We start from the raw sequence: 20,224 nt of genomic DNA on the forward strand, positions 1-20,224 counted from the left end.
TGTTCCCAACAATATTCATTTCGTTATTCCCACTTCTCCCCACAGTGGCCCCTCAACACTGTTTATCCTATAGTTCATCATCCTGCAACAGTCTTCCCGTGGTCTCTGGTCTGCTGTCTTATGCTTTGAGGTCATAGTTATTATTGTTATTCTTTTGATAACAGAAGGAATACATTTTTGTTGGGGAAAAAAATCAAGCATTATAGAATTGCCTAAAGCAAGAAGTAAAAATACCCCCTCATTTCCCACACCCACTCTTATTTTTATTCTCCAGAGGTAGCCAATATAGATATTTTGTGTGTATCCTTCCAGGCCTTTTGCTTTGAAGATTTATTTGTGTGTGTGTGTGTGTGTGTGTGTGTGTGCGTGCGCGCGCGTGTGGTACTTTTCAAGATCACATTGTCCTGCAGCTTTGCCTTTTCAGTCCTAATATACATTGTGGATGTTCTTAGACATCAGAGTACATAGATCTATTTACCTTTTTCCTTTTTAAAGGTCGTGTAATATTCTTTAGCATGGATGCACCATAATTTAATTTTTTGTAACATTTTAAAGAAGTAAAATTGGAACTGACTACTGGCTGGATCTGTCTCCCTCCTTTTCATTCCCCCCTTTTATCCCTCTGGCCACCTCTGTCTTCTTCCTCCTTCTTCTCTTCTCTGTATAACTCCGTGAACATCTCTGAGTGGTCCAGTTGTGGAGTGCACATAAGGAAGTGACTACTGGCTACCCCACTCTCTCCACTATTGATTCCACCTCATCTCATTTGGGTCACCTCTAACTCCCTCCTCCCTCTTCTCTTCTCCATATAAACGCTGTGAACCTCTCTGAGTGACCCTCACAGTAGAGAAATTTTTCATCTTTAACATAGATGTTTTATCAATGGTGCTGTATAGAAGGAGAAGTTTTGAAACTACTGTAAAAATAAGACCGATAACTGGAAGCAGGAGGCTTAAGTCCAAACCCTGACTCCAGGGAACTCCTGACTCCAAGGAACATTAATTGACAGGAGCTCATCAAACGCCTCCATACCAACACTGAAACCAAGCACCACACAAGGGCCAACAAGTTCCAGGGCAAGACATACCAAGCAAATTCTCCAGCAACAAAGGAGCACAGCCCTGAGCTTCAAGATACAAGCTGCCCAAAGTCATCCCCAAACCATAGACATCTCATAACTCATTACTGGACATTTCATTGCACTCCAGAGAGAAGAAATACAGCTCCACCCACCAGAACACCAACACAAGCTTCCCTAACCAGGAAACCTTGACAAGCCACCTGTACAAACCCACACACAGCGAGGAAAAGCCACAATAAAGAGAACTCCACAAACTGCCAGAATATAGAAAGGACACCCCAAAATCAGCAATTTAAACAAGATGAAGAGACAGAGGAATACCCAGCAGATAAAGGAACAGGATAAATGCCCACCAAGCCAAACAAAAGAGGAAGAGATAGGGAATCTACCTGATAAAGAATTCCAAATAATGATAGTGAAATTGATCCAAAATCTTGAAATTAAAATGGAATCACAGCCTGGAGACAAGGATTGAGAAGATGCAAGAAAGGTTTAACAAGGACCTAGAAGAAATAAAAAAGAGTCAATATATAATGAATAATGCAATAAATGAAATTAAAAACACTCTGGAGGCAACAAATAGTAGAATAACAGAGGCAGAAGATAGGATTAGTGAATTAGAAGATAGAATGGTAGAAATAAATGAATCAGAGAGGATAAAAGAAAAACGAATTAAAATAAATGAGGACAATCTCAGAGACCTCCAGGACAATATTAAATGCTACAACATTCGAATCATAGGGGTTCCAGAAGAAGAAGACAAAAAGAAAGACCATGAGAAAATACTTGAGGAGATAATAGTTGAAAACTTCCCTAAAATGGGGAAGGAAATAATCACCCAAGTCCAAGAAACCCAGAGAGTCCCAAACAGGATAAACCCAAGGCGAAACACCCCAAGACACATATTAATCAAATTAACAAAGATCAAACACAAAGAACAAATATTAAAAGCAGCAAGGGAAAAACAACAAATAACACACAAGGGAATTCCCATAAGGATAACAGCTGATCTTTCAATAGAAACTCTCCAAGCAAGGAGGGAATGGCAAGACATACTTAAAATGATGAAAGAAAATAACCTACAGCCCAGATTATTATACCCAGCAAGGATTTCATTCAAGTATGAAGGAGAAATCAAAAGCTTTTCAGACAAGCAAAAGCTGAGAGAATTCTGCACCACCAAAACAGCTCTCCAACAAATACTAAAGGATATTCTCTAGACAGGAAACACAAAAATGGTGTATAAGTTCTAACCCAAAACAATAAAGTAAATGGCAACGGGATCATACTTATCAGTAATTACCTTAAACGTAAATGGGTTGAATGCCCCAACCAAAAGACAAAGACTGGCTGAATGGATACAAAAACAAGACCCCTACATATGTTGTCTACAAGAGACCCACCTCAAAACAGGGGACACATACAGACTGAAAGTGAAGGGCTGGAAAAAGATTTTCCATGCAAATAGGGACCAAAAGAAAGCAGGAGTAGCAATACTCATATCAGATAAAATAGACTTTAAAACAAAGGCTGTGAAAAGAGACAAAGAAGGTCACTACATAATGATCAAAGGATCAATCCAAGAAGAAGATATAACAATTATAAAAATATATGCACCCAACACGGGAGCACCGCAGTATGTAAGACAAATGCTAACAAGTATGAAAGGAGAAATTAACAATAACACAATAATAGTGGGAGACTTTAATACCCCACTCACACCTATGGATAGATAAACTAAACAGAAAATTAACAAGGAAACACAAACTTTAAATGATACAATAGACCAGTTAGACCTAATTGATATCTATAGGACATTTCATCCCCAAACAGTGAATTTCACCTTTTTCTCAAGCGCACATGGAACCTTCTCCAGGATAGATCACATCCTGGGCCATAAAGCTAGCCTTGGTAAATTCAAAAAAAATAGAAATCATTCCAAGCATCTTTTCTGACCATAATGCAGTAAGATTAGATCTCAATTACAGGAGAAAAACGATTAAAAATTCCAACATATGGAGGCTGAACAACACGCTGCTGAATAACCAACAAATCACAGAAGAAATCAAAAAAGAAATCAAAATTTGCATAGAAACAAATGAAAATGAAAACACAGCAACCCAAAACCTGTGGGACACGGTAAAAGCAGTCCTAAGGGGAAAGTTCATAGCAATACAGGCACACCTCAAGAAACAAGAAAAAAGTCAAATAAATAACCTAACTCTACACCTAAAGCAACTAGAAAAGGAAGAAATGAAGAACCCCAGGGTTAGTAGAAGGAAAGAAATCTTAAAAATTAGGGCAGAAATAAATGCAAAAGAAACAAAAGAGACCATAGCAAAAATCAACAAAGCCAAAAGCTGGTTCTTTGAAAGGATAAATAAAATTGACAGACCATTAGCCAGACTCATCAAGAAACAAAGGGGGAAAAATCAAATCAATAAAATTAGAAATGAAAATGAAGAGACAACACAGACAACACAGAAATACAAAGGATCATAAGAGACTACTATCACCAATTATATGCCAATAAAATGGACAACGTGGAAGAAATGGACAAATTCTTAGAAAAGTACAACTTTCCAAAACTGGAACAGGTAGAAATAGAAAATCTTAACAGACCCATCACAAGCACGGAAATTGAAACTGTAATCAAAAATCTTCCAGCAAACAAAAGCCCAGGTCCAGACGGCTTCACAGCTGAATTCTACCAAAAATTTAGAGAAGAGCTAACACCTATCCTGCTCAAACTCTTCCAGAAAATTGCAGAGGAAGGTAAACTTCCAAACTCATTCTATGAGGCCACCATCACCCTAATACCAAAACCTGACAAAGATCCCACAAAAAAAGAAAACTACAGGCCAATATCACTGATGAACATAGATGCAAAAATCCTTAACAAAATTCTAGCAATCAGAATCCAACAATACATTAAAAAGATCATACACCATGACCAAGTGGGCTTTATCCCAGGGATGCAAGGATTCTTCAATATCCGCAAATCAATCAATATAATACACCACATTAACAAATTGAAAAATAAAAACCATATGATTATCTCAATAGATGCAGAGAAAGCCTTTGACAAAATTCAACACCCATTTATGATAAAAACTCTCCAGAAAGCAGGAATAGAAGGAACATACCTCAACATAATAAAAGCTATATATGACAAACCCACAGCAAACATTATCCTCAATGGTGAAAAATTGAAAGCATTTCCTCTAAAGTCAGGAACAAGACAAGGGTGCCCACTCTCACCATTACTATTCAACATAGTTTTGGAAGTTTTGGCCACAGCAATCAGAGCAGAAAAAGAAATAAAAGGAATCCAAATTGGAAAAGAAGAAGTAAAACTCTCACTATTTGCAGATGACATGATCCTCTACATAGAAAACCCTAAAGACTCCACCAGAAAATTACTAGAACTAATCAATGAGTATAGTAAAGTTGCAGGATATAAAATCAACACACAGAAATCCCTTGCATTCCTATACATTAATAATGAGAAAACAGAGAGAGAAATTAAGGAAACAATTCCATTCACCATTGCAACGGAAAGAATAAAATACTTAGGAATATATCTACCTAAAGAAACTAAAGACCTATATATAGAAAACTATAAAACACTGGTGAAAGAAATCAAAGAGGACACTAATAGATGGAGAAATATACCATGTTCATGGATTGGAAGAATCAATATAGTGAAAATGACTATACTACCCAAAGCAATTTACAGATTCAATGCAATCCCTATCAAGCTACCAACGGTATTCTTCACAGAGCTAGAACAAATAATTTCACAATTTGTATGGAAATACAAAAAACCTCAAATAGCCAAAGCGATCTTGAGAAAGAAGAATGGAACTGGAGGAATCAACCTACCTGACTTCAGGCTCTACTACAAAGCCACAGTTATCAAGACAGTATGGTACTGGCACAAAGACAGAAATATAGATCAATGGAACAAAATAGAAAGCCCAGAGATAAATCCACGCACATATGGACACCTTATCTTTGAGAAAGGAGGCTAGAATATACAATGGATTAAAGACAATCTCTTTAACAAGTGGTGCTGGGAAAACTGGTCAACCACTTGTAAAAGAATGAAACTAGAACACTTTCTAACACCATACACAAAAATAAACTCAAAATGGATTAAAGATCTCAATGTAAGACCAGAAACTATAAAACTCCTAGAGGAGAACATAGGCAAAACACTCTCTGACATACATCACAGCAGGATCCTCTATGACCCACCTCCCAGAATATTGGAAATAAAAGCAAAAATAAACAAATGGGACCTAATTAACCTTAAAAGCTTCTGCACATCAAAGGAAACTATCAGCAAGGTGAAAAGACAGCCTTCAGAATGGGAGAAAATAATAGCAAATGAAGCAACTGACAAACAACTAATCTCAAAAATATACAAGCAACTCCTACAGCTCAACTCCAGAAAAATAAATGACCCAATCAAAAAATGGGCCAAAGAACTAAATAGACATTTCTCCAAAGAAGACATACAGAGGGCTAACAAACACATGAAAAGATGCTCAACATCACTCATTATCAGAGAAATGCAAATCAAAACCACTATGAGGTACCATTTCACACCAGTCAGAATGGCTGCGATCCAAAAGTCTACAAATAATAAATGTTGGAGAGGGTGTGGAGAAAAGGGAACCCTCTTACACTGTTGGTGGGAATGCAAACTAGTACAGCCACTATGGAGAACAGTGTGGAGATTCCTTAAAAAACTGGAAATAGAACTGCCTTATGATCCAGCAATCCCACTGCTGGGCATACACACTGAGGAAACCAGAAGGGAAAGAGACACGTGTGCCCCAATGTTCATCGCAGCACTGTTTATAATAGCCAGGACATGGAAGCAACCTAGATGTCCATCAGCAGATGAATGGATAAGAAAGCTGTGGTACATATACACAATGGAGTATTACTCAGCCATTAAAAAGAATTCATTTGAATCAGTTCTAATGAGGTGGATGAAACTGGAGCCTATTATACAGAGTGAAGTAAGCCAGAAGGAAAAGCACCAAGACAGTATACTAATGCATATATATGGAATTTAGAAAGATGGTAACAATAACCCTGTGTACGAGACAGCAAAAGAGACACTGATGTATGGAACAGTCTTATGGACTCTGTGGGAGAGAGAGAGGGTGGGAAGATTTGGGAGAATGGCATTGAAACATGTAAAATATCATGTATGAAACGAGATGCCAGTCCAGGTTCAATGCACGATACTGGATGCTTGGGGCGAGTGCACTGGGACGACCCAGAGGGATGGTATGGGGAGGGAGGAGGGAGGAGGGTTCAGGATGGGGAGCACATGTATACCTGTGATGGATTCATTTTGATATTTGGCAAAACTAATACAATTATGTAAAGTTTAAAAATAAAATAAAATTAAAAAAAAAAAAAAGTAAAATCAAGACACTTCCTCACTCACTAACAAGTCTGTCTTCCTGAATGCCTAAGCGTATTCCCAGCAGTCTTGGGCAAAACTGAATTTGCTGCTGAAACTGATGGGCTGGGTTTCTCATTTGCTCACTGCCTTGCATCCTCAGTCTTTTAGGATTTCTAAGTCTTGACCCCAGTTGGCTCTCTCTACTCTGATGCTCTGCTCTTTGTATGCCCTACTCTGTCACTCAGTCTTAGGTTGCCCTCTCCCAAGGTGTTATGTAACATCCAAGGGGTCCTGCGGGGCTTGGGAGTTTATGCAAGGGGAGTGCAGCCCTGCCTCAAGTGATCAGATGATGGCATTTTTTAAGTCTGGTGATGTTAATGAGGAAGGAAAGGGGAAGCGTTGCTGAATGTTTCTGAAGGTCCCAGGATTTACTAGAACTATTGGCTTTAGACTCTGGTTGCAAGAAATAATAATTACTCTGGGTCAGAAAAATTCAAATTATGCTCCTAACTTTGCAACCAATTGTCTCTGTGACCCTGAGCAAATGACTTCAGCTTTAAGGGCCTGTGGGTCATCATCTCTAATTGAAAGAACTAGAATGAGGTTGGCAAACATTTTATTAGAGAGTCAGTTAGTAAGTATCTTCAGCTTTGCAAGCCATCAGTCTCTTTGTTTCAAAACTCTACTCTGCTGCCATAGCGTGGAAGTAGCCAGAGACAACAGGCAAATGAATGAGTGTGGCTGTGTTCCAATAAGACTTTACTAAAAATGGACCAGCCTGCAAGGTATAGTTTGCTGATCCCTGGACTAGATGACGTTTAGCATCAGATCCATTTCCAGTATTTTGTGACCACACAACTCCGTCAGGACTTAGTGACTCCTCCTGCACAACTGATCTCTATCACCCTGTTTAGTGCTTGTCCTGCGTACTCCCTTGCTCTTTATTGCTTTGTGTGTATTGGTGCGGTCTTCTTACCTGGAGGGCAAGCAGTTCAGTGGCAGGACTAGCCTTCAGTTCTAAACAGAGCACAGCACGTGTTAAGAATGACACAAACAAGCATATGAATCGTGACATGAAAAATAGTGATAACTGATGCGTGAGCCCTTACTGATGGAGCAGGCAAATCACCGAGGAGCAGCTCTGTCCTGACGGTCTCCGTCTCCTTCTCTCCCAGCCATTGCAGAGGTGCTGAAATGTGAGCATGAGCGGGCAGTACATCTTTTTGTCGACTCCCTGGTGAATCAGGACAAGCCGAGCTTTGCGTTCCAGTGCACAGACTCCAACCGCTTCAAAAAGGGAATCTGTCTCAGTTGCAGGAAGAACCGTTGTAATAGCATCGGCTACAATGCCAAGAAAACAAGGAACAAGAGGAACAGCAAAATGTACCTAAAAACCCGGGCGGGCATGCCTTTCAGAGGTAACCTTCATCCCTGCCCACCTTGCCCTGAAAAAGGACCTTTTCCTACTTCCAAATACCATGCTGTATAACAGGCACATCCCTGCAGTTTGATCACATCATTGCAAACCAGATTATATTGTGCATGCCCTAGGAAAGTTAAATATTTGAAAGTAAATGATGGGGGCTTCTTTGGTGTTGTGAATTATCACTCTATGATCGCAATATCAATAACTTAAAAATTCTATCTTGCATTTAGCTTTTCATATTTGTTTTCTCATTTGATTATCAAAATGATCAGAGACAGGCCCAACAGGGAATTGAAATGATATCTTACATTTTTATAACATGTTATAAAACCAGAAGTTTTGTGGGTATTATATTACATATAAGGAAATTGAAGTTCAAGAGTTAATACCTTGTTCCTTTATTCAAGGTCACATAGCTCAAAGGTATCGAGGTCAGAGTCCCCTAAAGTTCTCCCAAACTCCAAGTTCAGGTCTCCTTCTTCCTTTTATTAAAATTTTTAATTGGAGAGATAATTGTTTTACCATATGCGTCAGTGAATCAGCTATAAGTATATATATATATATATATATATATATATATGTATATATATACTTATATACTTGAGTATCCTATTCAAGGCAGGATATACTTATATATCTCCCTCTTGAGCCTCCCTCCCGCCCCCTCCATCCCACCCCTCCAGGTCATCACAGAAGGCTCCTTCTTCTATACTGCAGTGACCTCTTAGGCCACTGGAGAGAATGAAGTCAGAGGGAGGTTAGAGGTTGGGCTGGACCAAAAGGATGTCAGTCCCTAAAAACTCACTGTGGTGGGTGACTCACTTTGGGTCAGGGTGTCCTAAGATGACAAGTGAGGCTCACAAATGTCTTTGTTCTGCTATCTCTGCAGTTTACCATTATCAGATGAAAATCCATGTCTTCAGCTACAAAAACATGGGAGAAATGGAGCCCACCTTTTATGTCACCCTTTATGGCACCAACGCAGACTCCCAGGTTCTGTCTTTGGAAATGTAAGTCATGGGTTTTCTTTGCTGGGTGCAAGACAAAGAATAAGCCGGAGAGAGTGCGCAGGGGCATGTGAGCACTTGCAGGGGAGCGAGTCTGCGTGCCGGGGAGGTGCTGGGTGGTTTGTCCCTCCTGTTTCACACTCTCCCCGGAGCCCTGAGCTCACAACATTTCTGGGAGGGAAGCTCCTGGGATGAATCAGCAGCGTGAGAATCTGCTGGATCAGCTGGGCAGAAACTGCTGTTTCATTCAGACAACACCTGATTCCCGAGGCTTTAGGAAATTTGGAACCTGAAACATGTCATCCGTGGCCCGTTTCCCATTATCTGTGGGAGGGGCACATGGAAATCAGTGTGGACCGGTTGAGCACTTGTAAGGTGCAAAGTGCCCTGCTGAGTAATGCTGGGATTGCCAAGGAATGCAATCAGGGTGCTTGCTCTCAAGGCCGGGGGCTGAGCGGGGGGTCCAGACTTGTGTGCACACACTCATGCACACAGATGGGGAGAGGCAGGCTCCCCTAGGTGCTGAGCGAGAGGGACAGACAGGAGGGGCTGGGAGTTCCAGAGGCGGGGAGATGGATGCCCATGGGCTGAGGGGATGAGATGTCACTGAATGGGGATGTGACTTCTTTTCTGTTCTTTCCTGATCCTGTCCCCTCACAAGGAAGTCGCCTACATGGTGAGATGCTCAGGTTCCCAAGCACTGGATAGGAAGCTGGGGTGCTGTGCGTGGTGTTAGCTCTCTGCTCACGTGCGGCACAGCTGAGCTTCCATGCTGGTCCTGCTGCCGGGACATGGAGGGTGTGGCAAGAGGGGCCTCTTGCGCATTTCTCTCCCATCCGTGAGGGGCAAGGGCTGTCATGTGTCACCTCGCACGGTGCCGCAGTCTCCAGGCAGTAGGGGATGGAGACCAGCTTTCCTCTCCCTTCACAGGGTGGAGCAGATCGGGCTGAATGCCACCAACACCTTCCTGGTCTACACCGAGGAGGACTTGGGAGACCTCCTAAAGATCAAACTCACGTGGGAGGGCAAGTCTCAGTCCTGGTACAACCTGTGGAAGGAGCTTCGCAGCTACCTGACTCAGTCCCGCGGCTCCAAGCAGGAGCTGCATATCAGACGCATCCGGGTCAAGTCTGGGGAAACCCAGCGGAGGTAAGTTCCTCATGACCCTCTTCCTGTCCCGTGTCCGTGGTCAGCAGAGGGCGTGTGTCTCTGCAAATCCTTTCCTTGGCTCAGTGAGTGTGTGAAGGGTGTGCTAAGCCGCTTCAGTCGTGTCTGACTCTTTGTGACCCTATGGGCTGTAGCCTACCAGGTTCCTCTGTTCATGGCATTCTCTGGGCAAGAATACTGGAGGGGGTTGTCATCTCCTCCTGCAAGCATGCACCTTCCATCTTTTCCTATCCAAAGCACGTGGGCAAAACCACAAATGCTTTGCAAGGAAGACTGAATCCCAGATCAATTTGTGCAGCTTGTGCCCTGGTCACAGGCCCTGGGCTGAGAGGGGTGGGCAAGTGGAGGCTGGAACCCAGCCCTTGTTCCATTTGCCAATTCCTGTGCTGGCCTGGGGGAAGGGGGCTTCTCCTGGACAGGGCGCTTTAGGAGAGCTGCCTTGTTTTGTTTTAATATTGGTTAATATGCCCTAGTACGAGTTCAATTACTTTTTTCTGGCTGCACGAGGTAGCATGTGGGATCTTAGTTCGCCAACCAGGGGTCAAACCCGTGCCCCTTGCAGTGGAAGCACAGATTCTTAATCACTGGCCTAGGAGTGCTGTTTGTTAATCTGTTTGCTCCGGGGTCTATACAAACAGAAGTTGCATGAGATCTGTGGGGGTCCTAGCTTCCCTGACATCCTATCTTCAGAGCATTATACCCCTCCTTGGGAAGCTCTGGCTCCAGGACGTGGGTGGGGCCCTAACATCAAGGAACAGAGATTCCTCTGTGCTATGGCAACTGGCAGTTTCCACATGTCTGTTAACCAAGCCTAACATGAGAAATCAATGCCTAAATCAGCCTCTGAAATGTGCCTTGACTCTCTGAGCAGCTTCTGGCTAAATGGGAGCCAGGAAACCTGGAGGACATTTGTCAAGAGAGGAGAGTTTCCTTGGCCAGATGCTTCAGCCAGCCCCTGGGAGGTCACTGCCAGCCTTGGGTCGATGGGAAGCAGGCTCCACTCTCTGTACCTGTCCATTACAGTTCTTCAAGTGTCTCGTTTTCATCTGTCACCTACATTGCCTCTTGGCCATGCAGGGGTGGAGGCTTGGGTCACTCACCTGAGTGATTCTGGTCTAGAGACCTGGGCACTGGGGTGTGATAGGGGTGGGTGCCCACTGAGGGGAACTATTAGCACAAAGGCTGTGGTCTAGATAATCGTGTGTCTTTCTCTGTCTCTTGATGCTTGAAAGTGCAGCCTGTGCCGACGTGTGGCAGCTGAAAGGTGATCATTTTTTATTTTTGGTACTTTCTTTTTTGGCCACATTGCACAGCATGCGGGATGTTAGTTCCCCAACCAAGGATCGAACCTGTGCCCCATGTAGTAGAAACATGGAGTCTTAACCCCTGGACCATCAGGGAAGTCCTGAAAGATGGAAGCAAATCTAATAAACCACCGAGCCTTAACAAATGTGAACCATTTTCCATATTGGTTTCAGATATGAGATTTTAAAAAGTAAAACATTACAGGTGAATCAGAAGCCCCTCTGCTGCCTGACTCCTGCCCTTTCAAACCAACTGTACTAATCTTCCAACATTAACACGTGTTAGCGTTTCCCTCTTCATGATGTTTATACTTTCACTACTTCTATCCATGCGCAACCTGTAGAACTGTTTTGGTTGCCTCTGAAGTTTACATGAGTGGATATTCCTTTCAAAGTTGCTTTTCTCCATTCAACATAGTTTATGAAATTTATACAACACATATCGATCCCATCTATTCATGTTTAGGCTTCCCAGGAGGCTCGGTGGTAAAGAATCTGCCTGCCGAGGCAGGAGCTGCAGGAGACACGGGTTTGATCCCTGGGTTGGGAAGATCCCCTGGAGAAGGAAAGGGTAACCCATTCCGGTATTCTTGCCTAACAAATCTCATGGACAGAGGAGCCTGGCAGGCTACAGTCCATGGGGTCGCCAAGAGTCAAACATGACTGAGGGACTGAGCGTCATTCATGTTTAACTCCTGTATGCAAGCCATCACTGAACAAACAGTGGTTTCACCATTGTTCTGCTGAATATTTACTTGTTGTTACTTTCTTGCAGTCATAAGTAGTGCTGAGAAGACCATCCTGGGATATTTTCCTTGTGCACATGTGTCAGGGCTTCCTGTGCTTAGTTAGTCATGTCTGACTCTGCGGCCCCAGGGACTCTAGCCCTCCAGGCTCCTCTGTCCATGGGGATTCTTCAGGCAAGAATACCGGAATGGGTTACCCTTTCCTTCTCCAGGGGATCTTCCCAACCCAGGGATCAAACCCATGTCTCCTGCAGCTCCTGCCTTGGCGTGGGTAGCCTTTCTCTTCTCCAGGGGATCATCCCAACCCAGGGATCAAACCCAGGTCTCCCGCATTGCAGGGAGATTCTTAACTGTCTAAGCCACCAGGGAAGCCCAAGAATACTGGAGAGGGTAGCCTATCCTTCCTCCAGGGGATCTTCCTGGCTCAGGAATCAAACCTGGGTCTCCTGCATTGTAGGCGGATTCTTTACAAGCTGAGCTACCTGGGAAGCCCATGGGCTTCTTGGGGGCATGTTAAATCACTGGGTTATAGTATATGTATTTACCAACTGGACTGGATATTAATCCCTTTCCAAAGTCCTTGGACTAATTTTTCATCTCAGTCAATGAGTAAAAGTTCTCTTTTTCCCCCTCCTTTGGTGGATATTCTTGCCATTCCTTTGGGTGTGACTTGGTTACTTACTGCTGTTTTCATTTGTATTTTCTGATTGAGTGTAATGGGTATTTATGGGCTGTTTGGGTTTCCTGGTAAAAGTTTGGAAGAGTGTTCAGAATGTGACTTTTGTCCTACTGGTAAGCATCATGGTCAGATTTACAGGCCATGGGGTCACACTGACCACACATCACCAAGGCTGATGGGCTGGAAGTTGGGCTGTACGTTACAGCTGAAATAGTTTTAAGACTACTGATTCTTCCTGTGATCTTTGTTGTATACTTCCTGAATCTTTTCTATTGACTCACAGCTGAGTTCCAGTTATGCTTGTCAGTGGGTATTTCTGGACACCATGCTGGAGGGACCTTGAGTTCCTTCACTCAAGGAGTTTATAGTCCCCTACAGATACAGGAATCCACAGCTATTCAAGGCATGATATAATGTGTTAAATGAGATAACACCTTTGCTATTAACTCTGTGCCATAGGAAGTAATGACAGTAACAAAAATGACATTTGTACAAGGATATGCCAATTCATTAAACTGGGAAGTCAACAGAGGGTTAGCTTAGTAAGGTCTCAAGCAGTCAGGGAGGCTTCAGAGAGGCTATGCCTTGGAAGTCAGGTGGCCATTTGGACAGACAGAGGGAAGAAGGTGGAAGGGGTGTGATTAAAGGCTGCATGAGCCGAATCATGGGAGACATCAAAGTGAGACCCTTTTGGTGTGCTTATAGCAGTGGTGGGGAGTTCTGAAGGGTCTTGAGTCAGGATGCGCGAGATGAAAACTTCTCTTTTCTTCTTACTCCATCTGCCTTGGATCCAGAAAGCACCGTATGGCTGACGCACAGCTGTGTCCCTACCCTTGGAGTTTTGGCTACATCAGTGGTTTCTTTTTCCTTCTAGATTGACTTTTTGTGCAGAAGATCTTGAGAACACCCTTATATCGCCTGGCCAAGAGCTCTGGTTTCACAAGTGTCTGGATGGCTGGAGAATGAAAAATCAAACCAGGTAAGCAGGATGTGCTCAGCGGTTCATGCAGTGCCTGTTGACGGGCCCCCCAGGCTGGATGTACATCTGGGCAGTTGGGACATAGAAGCCAACAAAAGCAGATGATGTCCCTTCCTTTATGAGGCCGACCTTCTGCTGGAAGGACATATATGAATCAGTGTGACAGGATGTTGGATGCTGTGAATGTCCCTTTGCCTCTTGTTCTGCTTCACCCTGTGGGTGTCACAGCCGTGGTCCTGCTGGAATGAGGTCTTTCAGTGACTAAGTCCCCAAGCTTGGTACCGATGATCCCATCTTAGATTGAATTTCTGTGTAGTGACCGGGGCTGTGGGAAGTTCCAGGGCTCCTGGTTGCCTTCTAGGCACCAGGGTGGAGTGGGGAGTTAGGCGGAGTAAGGGAGAAGCACAAGGCTTGCTCCCCTTTTAAGATTTTCTGGGACCCAAGTTGGTGTGAGTGGATTTAAGTAGGCAACTCTCCCCCTTTCTCTTTTCTGGCCGTGAGGCATATGGGATCTTAGTTTCCCAACCAGGGATCAAGCCTGTGACCCCTGCATTGGAAGCATGGAGTTCTAACCACTGGACCACCAGGAAAGTCCAACTTTCTCCCTTTCTGAGAAGCAGGAATGTTCAATGTGCACATCGCTGAATCAGACAAAGGGGTCATCTTGCTTCGGTGTCCCTCTTGCCCCGTGCTGGAGTCTCATCATTTCAGAATTGAGGAAGGCTGATCCTGTGGTATGAAGCAGTGGGTCCATCAGAAGGGGCCTCAGTCACATACCCTCTGAGCCTAAATGCCTGCTGAGCAGGAGGGAGACCCACCCCCCAGGTCCCAACCCCTGGTCCAGTCAGAGGTACCAAATAACAAGGCTACCCAGCATGTAGATGCGCCCACCCTGCGTTTGTGCTTCCATACAGCATCTCATTTACTTTGATCAAGTCCACGATGCTGGTGCTGTTAACCTTGTGGACAGCTGGGGGACCTGAGACTCAGGGAGGTTAGGTCACTCTTTTCAGGTCCCTCAGTTGGTGACAACAGAGTGAGGATTTGAAGCAGTTGATTTACTCGAAAGCCTGTGTTCTTTCTTGAGCGTGGAGGTTCCACTTGCTCAGATGAGTCACCTCGCCTCGATCTGGGTATCAATTATCAAGCAGCTGCACCCATGCTGGGTTCCCTCTGTGATTAGCTGTCTGCCAGCCCTGAGGGTTGAGCTACAGCCTGGCTGTTCTGTCTTCTGTTCAGAAGCATCAACGTGACCATACACTTGGAGATCACAGGACTTGTGGCATCCTGAAAACTGCTCATTTAATTAAGAGACTCAGTTTAGAGTAGGCTTACAAGATTTTCTGCTATGATAATAATTTTAATTCTTCATGTCTGTATTTAAATTTATACCTTTCCAAGTGCTTCCACACATTTTGATTTCACTGATTCTTGGAACAGCCATGTAAATTGCACACCCGGGAAGGACTGCTATTCTGACATACTTTTTTTCCCACTCCAGAACTTCCTAACAGTTGAGAATGCCATAATTCTCTTAAAATATCTCTTTGAGAAAACAAGTTGTCCTTTCCTTTGCCCTCAAAGGAATAGAAAACAACAGGATCCCCAGTAATAAATTAGCGCCAGGAAGTGGTGACATCTCTGAACTTGTGTTACACCTTCAGTAGTCTCTCTCCAGCTACGAAAGCTGTTCATCTGTTCACAGAAAAGGAGACTGAGGCTCCGAGAGGCTCCATCGTGCGTTAGTGTAGCTGAGATTTAGAACCAAGATCTCTTGACTCTGTCCACTTCCTGTCATATTGCAGGCTCTCCTGTGTTTTTAGAGCAAAGCAAAGAGGACTTGATGGTTTTCCCTGCGGTTGCGTGCGTGTGTGTGTGTGTGTGTGTGCACGCGTGTGCATATACGTGCATGCTGAAGGTGATTATTCTGCTAAATATGCAGGTGTCAGCACTGAGGTGTAGGGAGTCAGGAACCCAGAGTGGGCCCTGATGTGGTGTTTCTCAAGTTGATTCTGTGGCTTTTTGGGGGAGGGGGAGGAAAGAGCACTCAGAACTCTCTCCATTTGTTCTGAAAGGGAAGAAGGTAAAACAGGCAGAGAGGAGTGGAATAAAGCTTGGTCTTGTGGTAAGCAGAGGTGCATAGCTGCGAAGCCAACTAACAACTCCGCCCCCACATGGTTCCTTTCAGTCCAACCGTGGAGCATCTCTGAGGGTGCCTGCAGGGCCCCCCACCCACCCGACTTCCAAGCCCGTGGAGGGACGTTACAGTGGAGGAGCCACCTGATGGGAGGACCTGGCTTGACCCTGTCCCTGGAGCACTGGGAGGAGCCTGCTCGCGGGGCGGCTCTGTGCCTCCCGCGAAGGCTGGGACTTCTCGCCGGAGGGGAGCGCGCACCGCCGTGCCTGCCGGCCTTGCTGCTGCTCTAGCACTGCTCTCCCTCCAGGTCCGCGAGCAAAGGGCTGCCGCCCGACCTCTGCGCCCACCAGGCTGGTTTCTCAGTGACTGCATGAGCCTGTGCTTCACCTGACAAGGGTCACGGGCTCTGAGCGCCTCTGTGTGGAAGGCTGTCCGCTGCCTGGCCTCACCTGACTTGAGTGAGAAGTCTTTCTGCTGGGAGCTGGCTGATGTCAGGACCTGGGACCTTGTTCACCCAGGGAGGGGAGAGTAGGTCTGGGAGGTGCAGAAACTCTCACTCTTGTGGTTCAGTGGGTAACTGGTAATATGTCCCAGTTATATTTTATTCCGTCCTGCTCCCCAACTTCCTCTCTAAAGCACGTATCATTGGCTTTCTTATTTTTTCCATTGCTCATTTTTGATTGGACAAATACTTGCTAAGCACTGACAGTTAGCAAGTGGCAGTAGGCACCTTAGTAAATTTCTGCAGACCCTCTCCTCATTTGAAGCCTGACGGGTTTGGGATGTCTAGACTTGCTCCCAGTTTAGATGATCCAGGACTATGCACGAGGGGCACTGAGGGGCTATAGGATGTAAGAGTTGGATGTAAGACCCTGAGGCTTCAAGTGGTTTCTACCTATTTCTTCGTAGTTGACATGCATCCTCCTTCAGAGTGACATCTTTGATCACCAGCAGTGTCATACGTCCTGGGGACAGAATGGTGACCAATTGCTGGATATGACTGGCAAAATCTCTTCTGTGTAGGAAGATGGGAGGGGATTACACATGTCTGTTCATATGGAAACCAGCACACAGCAGATGCCAAGATGTAATTAATGCCATCCTTGTTCCTTCTTGAATTATCTTGTTCAAATACCAGTGCCCTTTCTGTGCTGAACTTCTTCGAAAAGCCCCTACTTCTAGATCTTGGTTTGAATGAATATACATGATATCTGAGGAATCCTTTTGTAATTTTCAAAAGATTTGAACATGCATCACTTATTTAGAGACTCATAACAGAAGGTGAGCAGGGTAGCCACTATTATCTCTATGTTACAAAACCAAGGCTTAGTGAGGTTCAGCCATGGGCCTAGAATTATATATCAGGTTGGTAGTGGAGCCAGGTGAGGACCCAGACTTCCTGGAGCCGAAGCCCATGGTATGCACATCTCTACAACTTCACCAGTTCTCCTACAGCCATTTCCCACCAACATGCCCTAGACGTGACAAACAAGGAAGGTTTTTCAGAGCCATCCATGAAACCCTAAACCCTTTTATTAATATAGAACTGGGAGGACAACTGTGCTAAGGGGTTAGGATTCTTATGGATGAATATTATTTGGAAGGAGTTGTGATGGCAGGTGGGGTTGGGGGAAGAGCTATTTTCTCTGTACTTAGGTTTTTAAGCGTTAGTGTTAGCTGTTCAGTCATGTCCGACTCTTTGTGACCCCACGGACTGTAGCCTGCCAGGCTCCTCTGTCCACGGGATTCTCCAGGCAAGAATACTGGAGTGAGTTGCCATGCCCTTCTCCAGGGGATCTTCCCAACCCAGGGACTGAACCTGGATCTTCTGCATTGCAGGTGGACTCATTGCTGTCTTAGCCACCAGGGTCAGGAAGATCCCTGGAGAAGGGAATAGCTACCCATTCCAGTATTCTTGCCTGGAGAATTCCATGGACAGAAGAGTCTGTAGGGCTACAGTCCATGGAATCACAAAGAGCTGGACATGACTGAGGGATGAACACTAGGTTTTTAAAGGACATTGTTTTCATCTGTCTTGTGCCAAAGTTGTATCAATGTTCAATGCCGAACTTCTGAAGACATAACCAGTCAAAGACCTCAGTTCAAAGTATTTTCTCAATCCAGTCGTGTGCTTTTCCTGTTGCTTCTGTGACTGATTTCTAGACAAAGTAAAGTTAGTGTTATGACTGTGCATCCTGATCACTTTCTGCTCCTGCATTTGTAATGGAAGCCTTGGGAATGGAATCCTCAGTGGGTCTTGTATTTATACATTTGGCTAGAAGCCTTATTTGTATATAATGATGCTTTTTTAAATGCTTAGAATGCTATTTATTTCTCAAGTGTATATAATGTATAAAAACAAATGTATGGTTAGTTTTTACTTTATGATTAACCATTTTCAAGATTAAAAATTTTACTAGTAAAATAATAAAAATCTACAAAATTCTTCGTGGTCTAGCATCTCGGGTCTTAAAATCTGAAAGAATTATGGCTGCTTAAGCCTAGGGTTTAACAAAAAAGTTACTTTAATGTAAGATATGTTCTCTGTTTGAATCTAATTGTTGGTAAGAAGTGGACAGCAGCTCCTTTCACTGAGGAACAAGAAGAGAAGTTACTTGAATCACAGTAGGAAGTCCAGGTGGTTCAGTGGTAAAGAGTCCACCTGGCAATGCAGGAGACACAAGAGAGGTAGGTTTGTTCCCTGGGTTGGGAAGGTCCCCTGGAGGAAGAAATGGCAACCCACTCCAGTATTCTTGCCTGGAAAATTCCATGGACAGAGGAGCCTGGAGGGCTGCAGTCCGTGGGGTCACGAAGAGTCAGAAATGACTGAGCATGCACGCACAGACGCACAGACAGAAAGTCCTGCAGGTGCATGTTGGGAAGAACGGGGCAGAGCTTGGGGAGTGTTGGTGAGGACGCAGGTTTGATCTCAGGAGATCTAGCTAACAGTGACTTAAACCAGATAGAAGATGAATCCTGTATTATGTTAAAGTCCCCAGGTGGTACTGAGGTTGTGTTCCCTAAAGCCAGGCTCTTAGTTTTTGCTGTGACATTCATAGGATGTTCTCCCCACCACACAGTCCAAAGTGTCCCCCGTTAGGTCCACTTCTAATCCCTGGGAAGTCAGAAAGGGAAGACATATTCCCTTTTAGTAGCATCATTGAGGAGTTGCCCACATTCTTTGGCCAGAAAACAGTCAGATCACACCAGAAGCTAGGAAATACTGTCCTCTTCTTTTCTAAAGATTTATTTACTTGGCTGTGCCAGGTACTAGTTGCTGCACATGGGATTTTCAGTCCTCATTGTGGTGTGAAGCTTTTTCAGTTGTGGCAGGAGAACTCTAAGTTGCAGCATGTCGGATCTAGTTCCCTGACCAAGGGTCGAACCTGACTCCCCTGCGTTAGGAGCACGGGATCTTAGTCACCGGACCACCAGAGAAGTCCCAGGAGAATAATGTTTTTATTCAGGGTGCCTGGGGGCCTAGCTGAAAATGCAATTACTATTTAAAAAATGGAAATGGATATTGCCAACTGTGCGCTGGGAATTCATTTTTATTCCCTTTAAGTCATCCTTCAAATTATTCCATCTTATTGTCAATTTTTAGTCAACTAGACCTGATTTATCACTATGAAGTTGATGGAGTACATACATTTGACTTTATTTCTAGTCTTAAATGTTAAAACATTTAAAATGAGAAGACTCCTCCCTGCAAGGAGTCTTTGTGATGGTGGGAGGTGTCTGTTCTTCATTCCCCCCCAAGACATTCTGAAATACTAGTCCCTAATCATGAATGCAGGGGAGGGATTGGCTCAGAGAGTAAGAAGTATGTTCTTAGCCTCGTTCAGGGAACAGAAGAAAGGGCTGAAACCTTCTTTCTGACCAACAAAAGGAACTTTTTGAAATTGCCCAAAGGTAGAGGTGTAGCCTGCGTATCTCCCTTGCGCCTTGTCTGACTTGGGGGTTCAGTGCCGCCCCTCTACAAATTGGAGTCAGGGGACTCTCACGGGGCTTTCTTTGACTCTACATATGGAAGCCCCGAACTTCTGGGAAAGATGGATGTCAAGCAGGTACTAGAATAGCCCTTGTTACCAAATGTGGTTTTCTTAGCTTCCGCCTCTGTTTTCAGAGGTACCCTGGGCCCTTGGCCATGTTAGTTCTAGGAGGGCTGAGATTTTTATCTGGCTAGTTTACTGTTGCCGTCCTAGATCCTAGAATAGTGTCTAGAACATTTAAGGTGTTCAGTAGGTATCTATATAATGAATAAAATTAG

General features: G+C 44.3%; 1 protein-coding gene across 9 annotated transcripts in view; it reads left to right on the plus strand.

Moving 5' to 3' along the window:
* Nucleotides 1–20,224, plus strand: part of LIPG (lipase G, endothelial type) — a 70,732-nt gene that overhangs the window by 16,689 nt on the left and 33,819 nt on the right. For 4 of the 9 annotated variants that reach the window (XM_086373443.1, XM_086373447.1, XM_086373440.1 and 1 more), the window contains 5 exons: nucleotides 7,685–7,927; nucleotides 8,825–8,945; nucleotides 9,873–10,091; nucleotides 13,713–13,817; nucleotides 16,006–18,400. In XM_086373443.1, the coding sequence (XP_086229569.1) occupies nucleotides 7,685–7,927; nucleotides 8,825–8,945; nucleotides 9,873–10,091; nucleotides 13,713–13,817; nucleotides 16,006–16,027 (710 nt within the window). In that variant the 3' untranslated portion in view covers nucleotides 16,028–18,400. Of the gene's footprint in view, nucleotides 1–45; nucleotides 575–7,684; nucleotides 7,928–8,824; nucleotides 8,946–9,872; nucleotides 10,092–13,712; nucleotides 13,818–16,005; nucleotides 18,401–20,224 lie in introns of those variants that run through there. The other 5 variants (XM_086373442.1, XM_086373439.1, XM_086373441.1 and 2 more) reach the window with 2 other exon arrangements.

Source organism: Bos grunniens, chromosome 24 (assembly GCF_055505025.1).
Source record: "Bos grunniens cultivar Pamir isolate PY7600 chromosome 24, Bosgru_T2T1.0, whole genome shotgun sequence".
In the NCBI taxonomy this organism is placed as follows: Eukaryota; Metazoa; Chordata; class Mammalia; order Artiodactyla; family Bovidae; genus Bos; species Bos grunniens.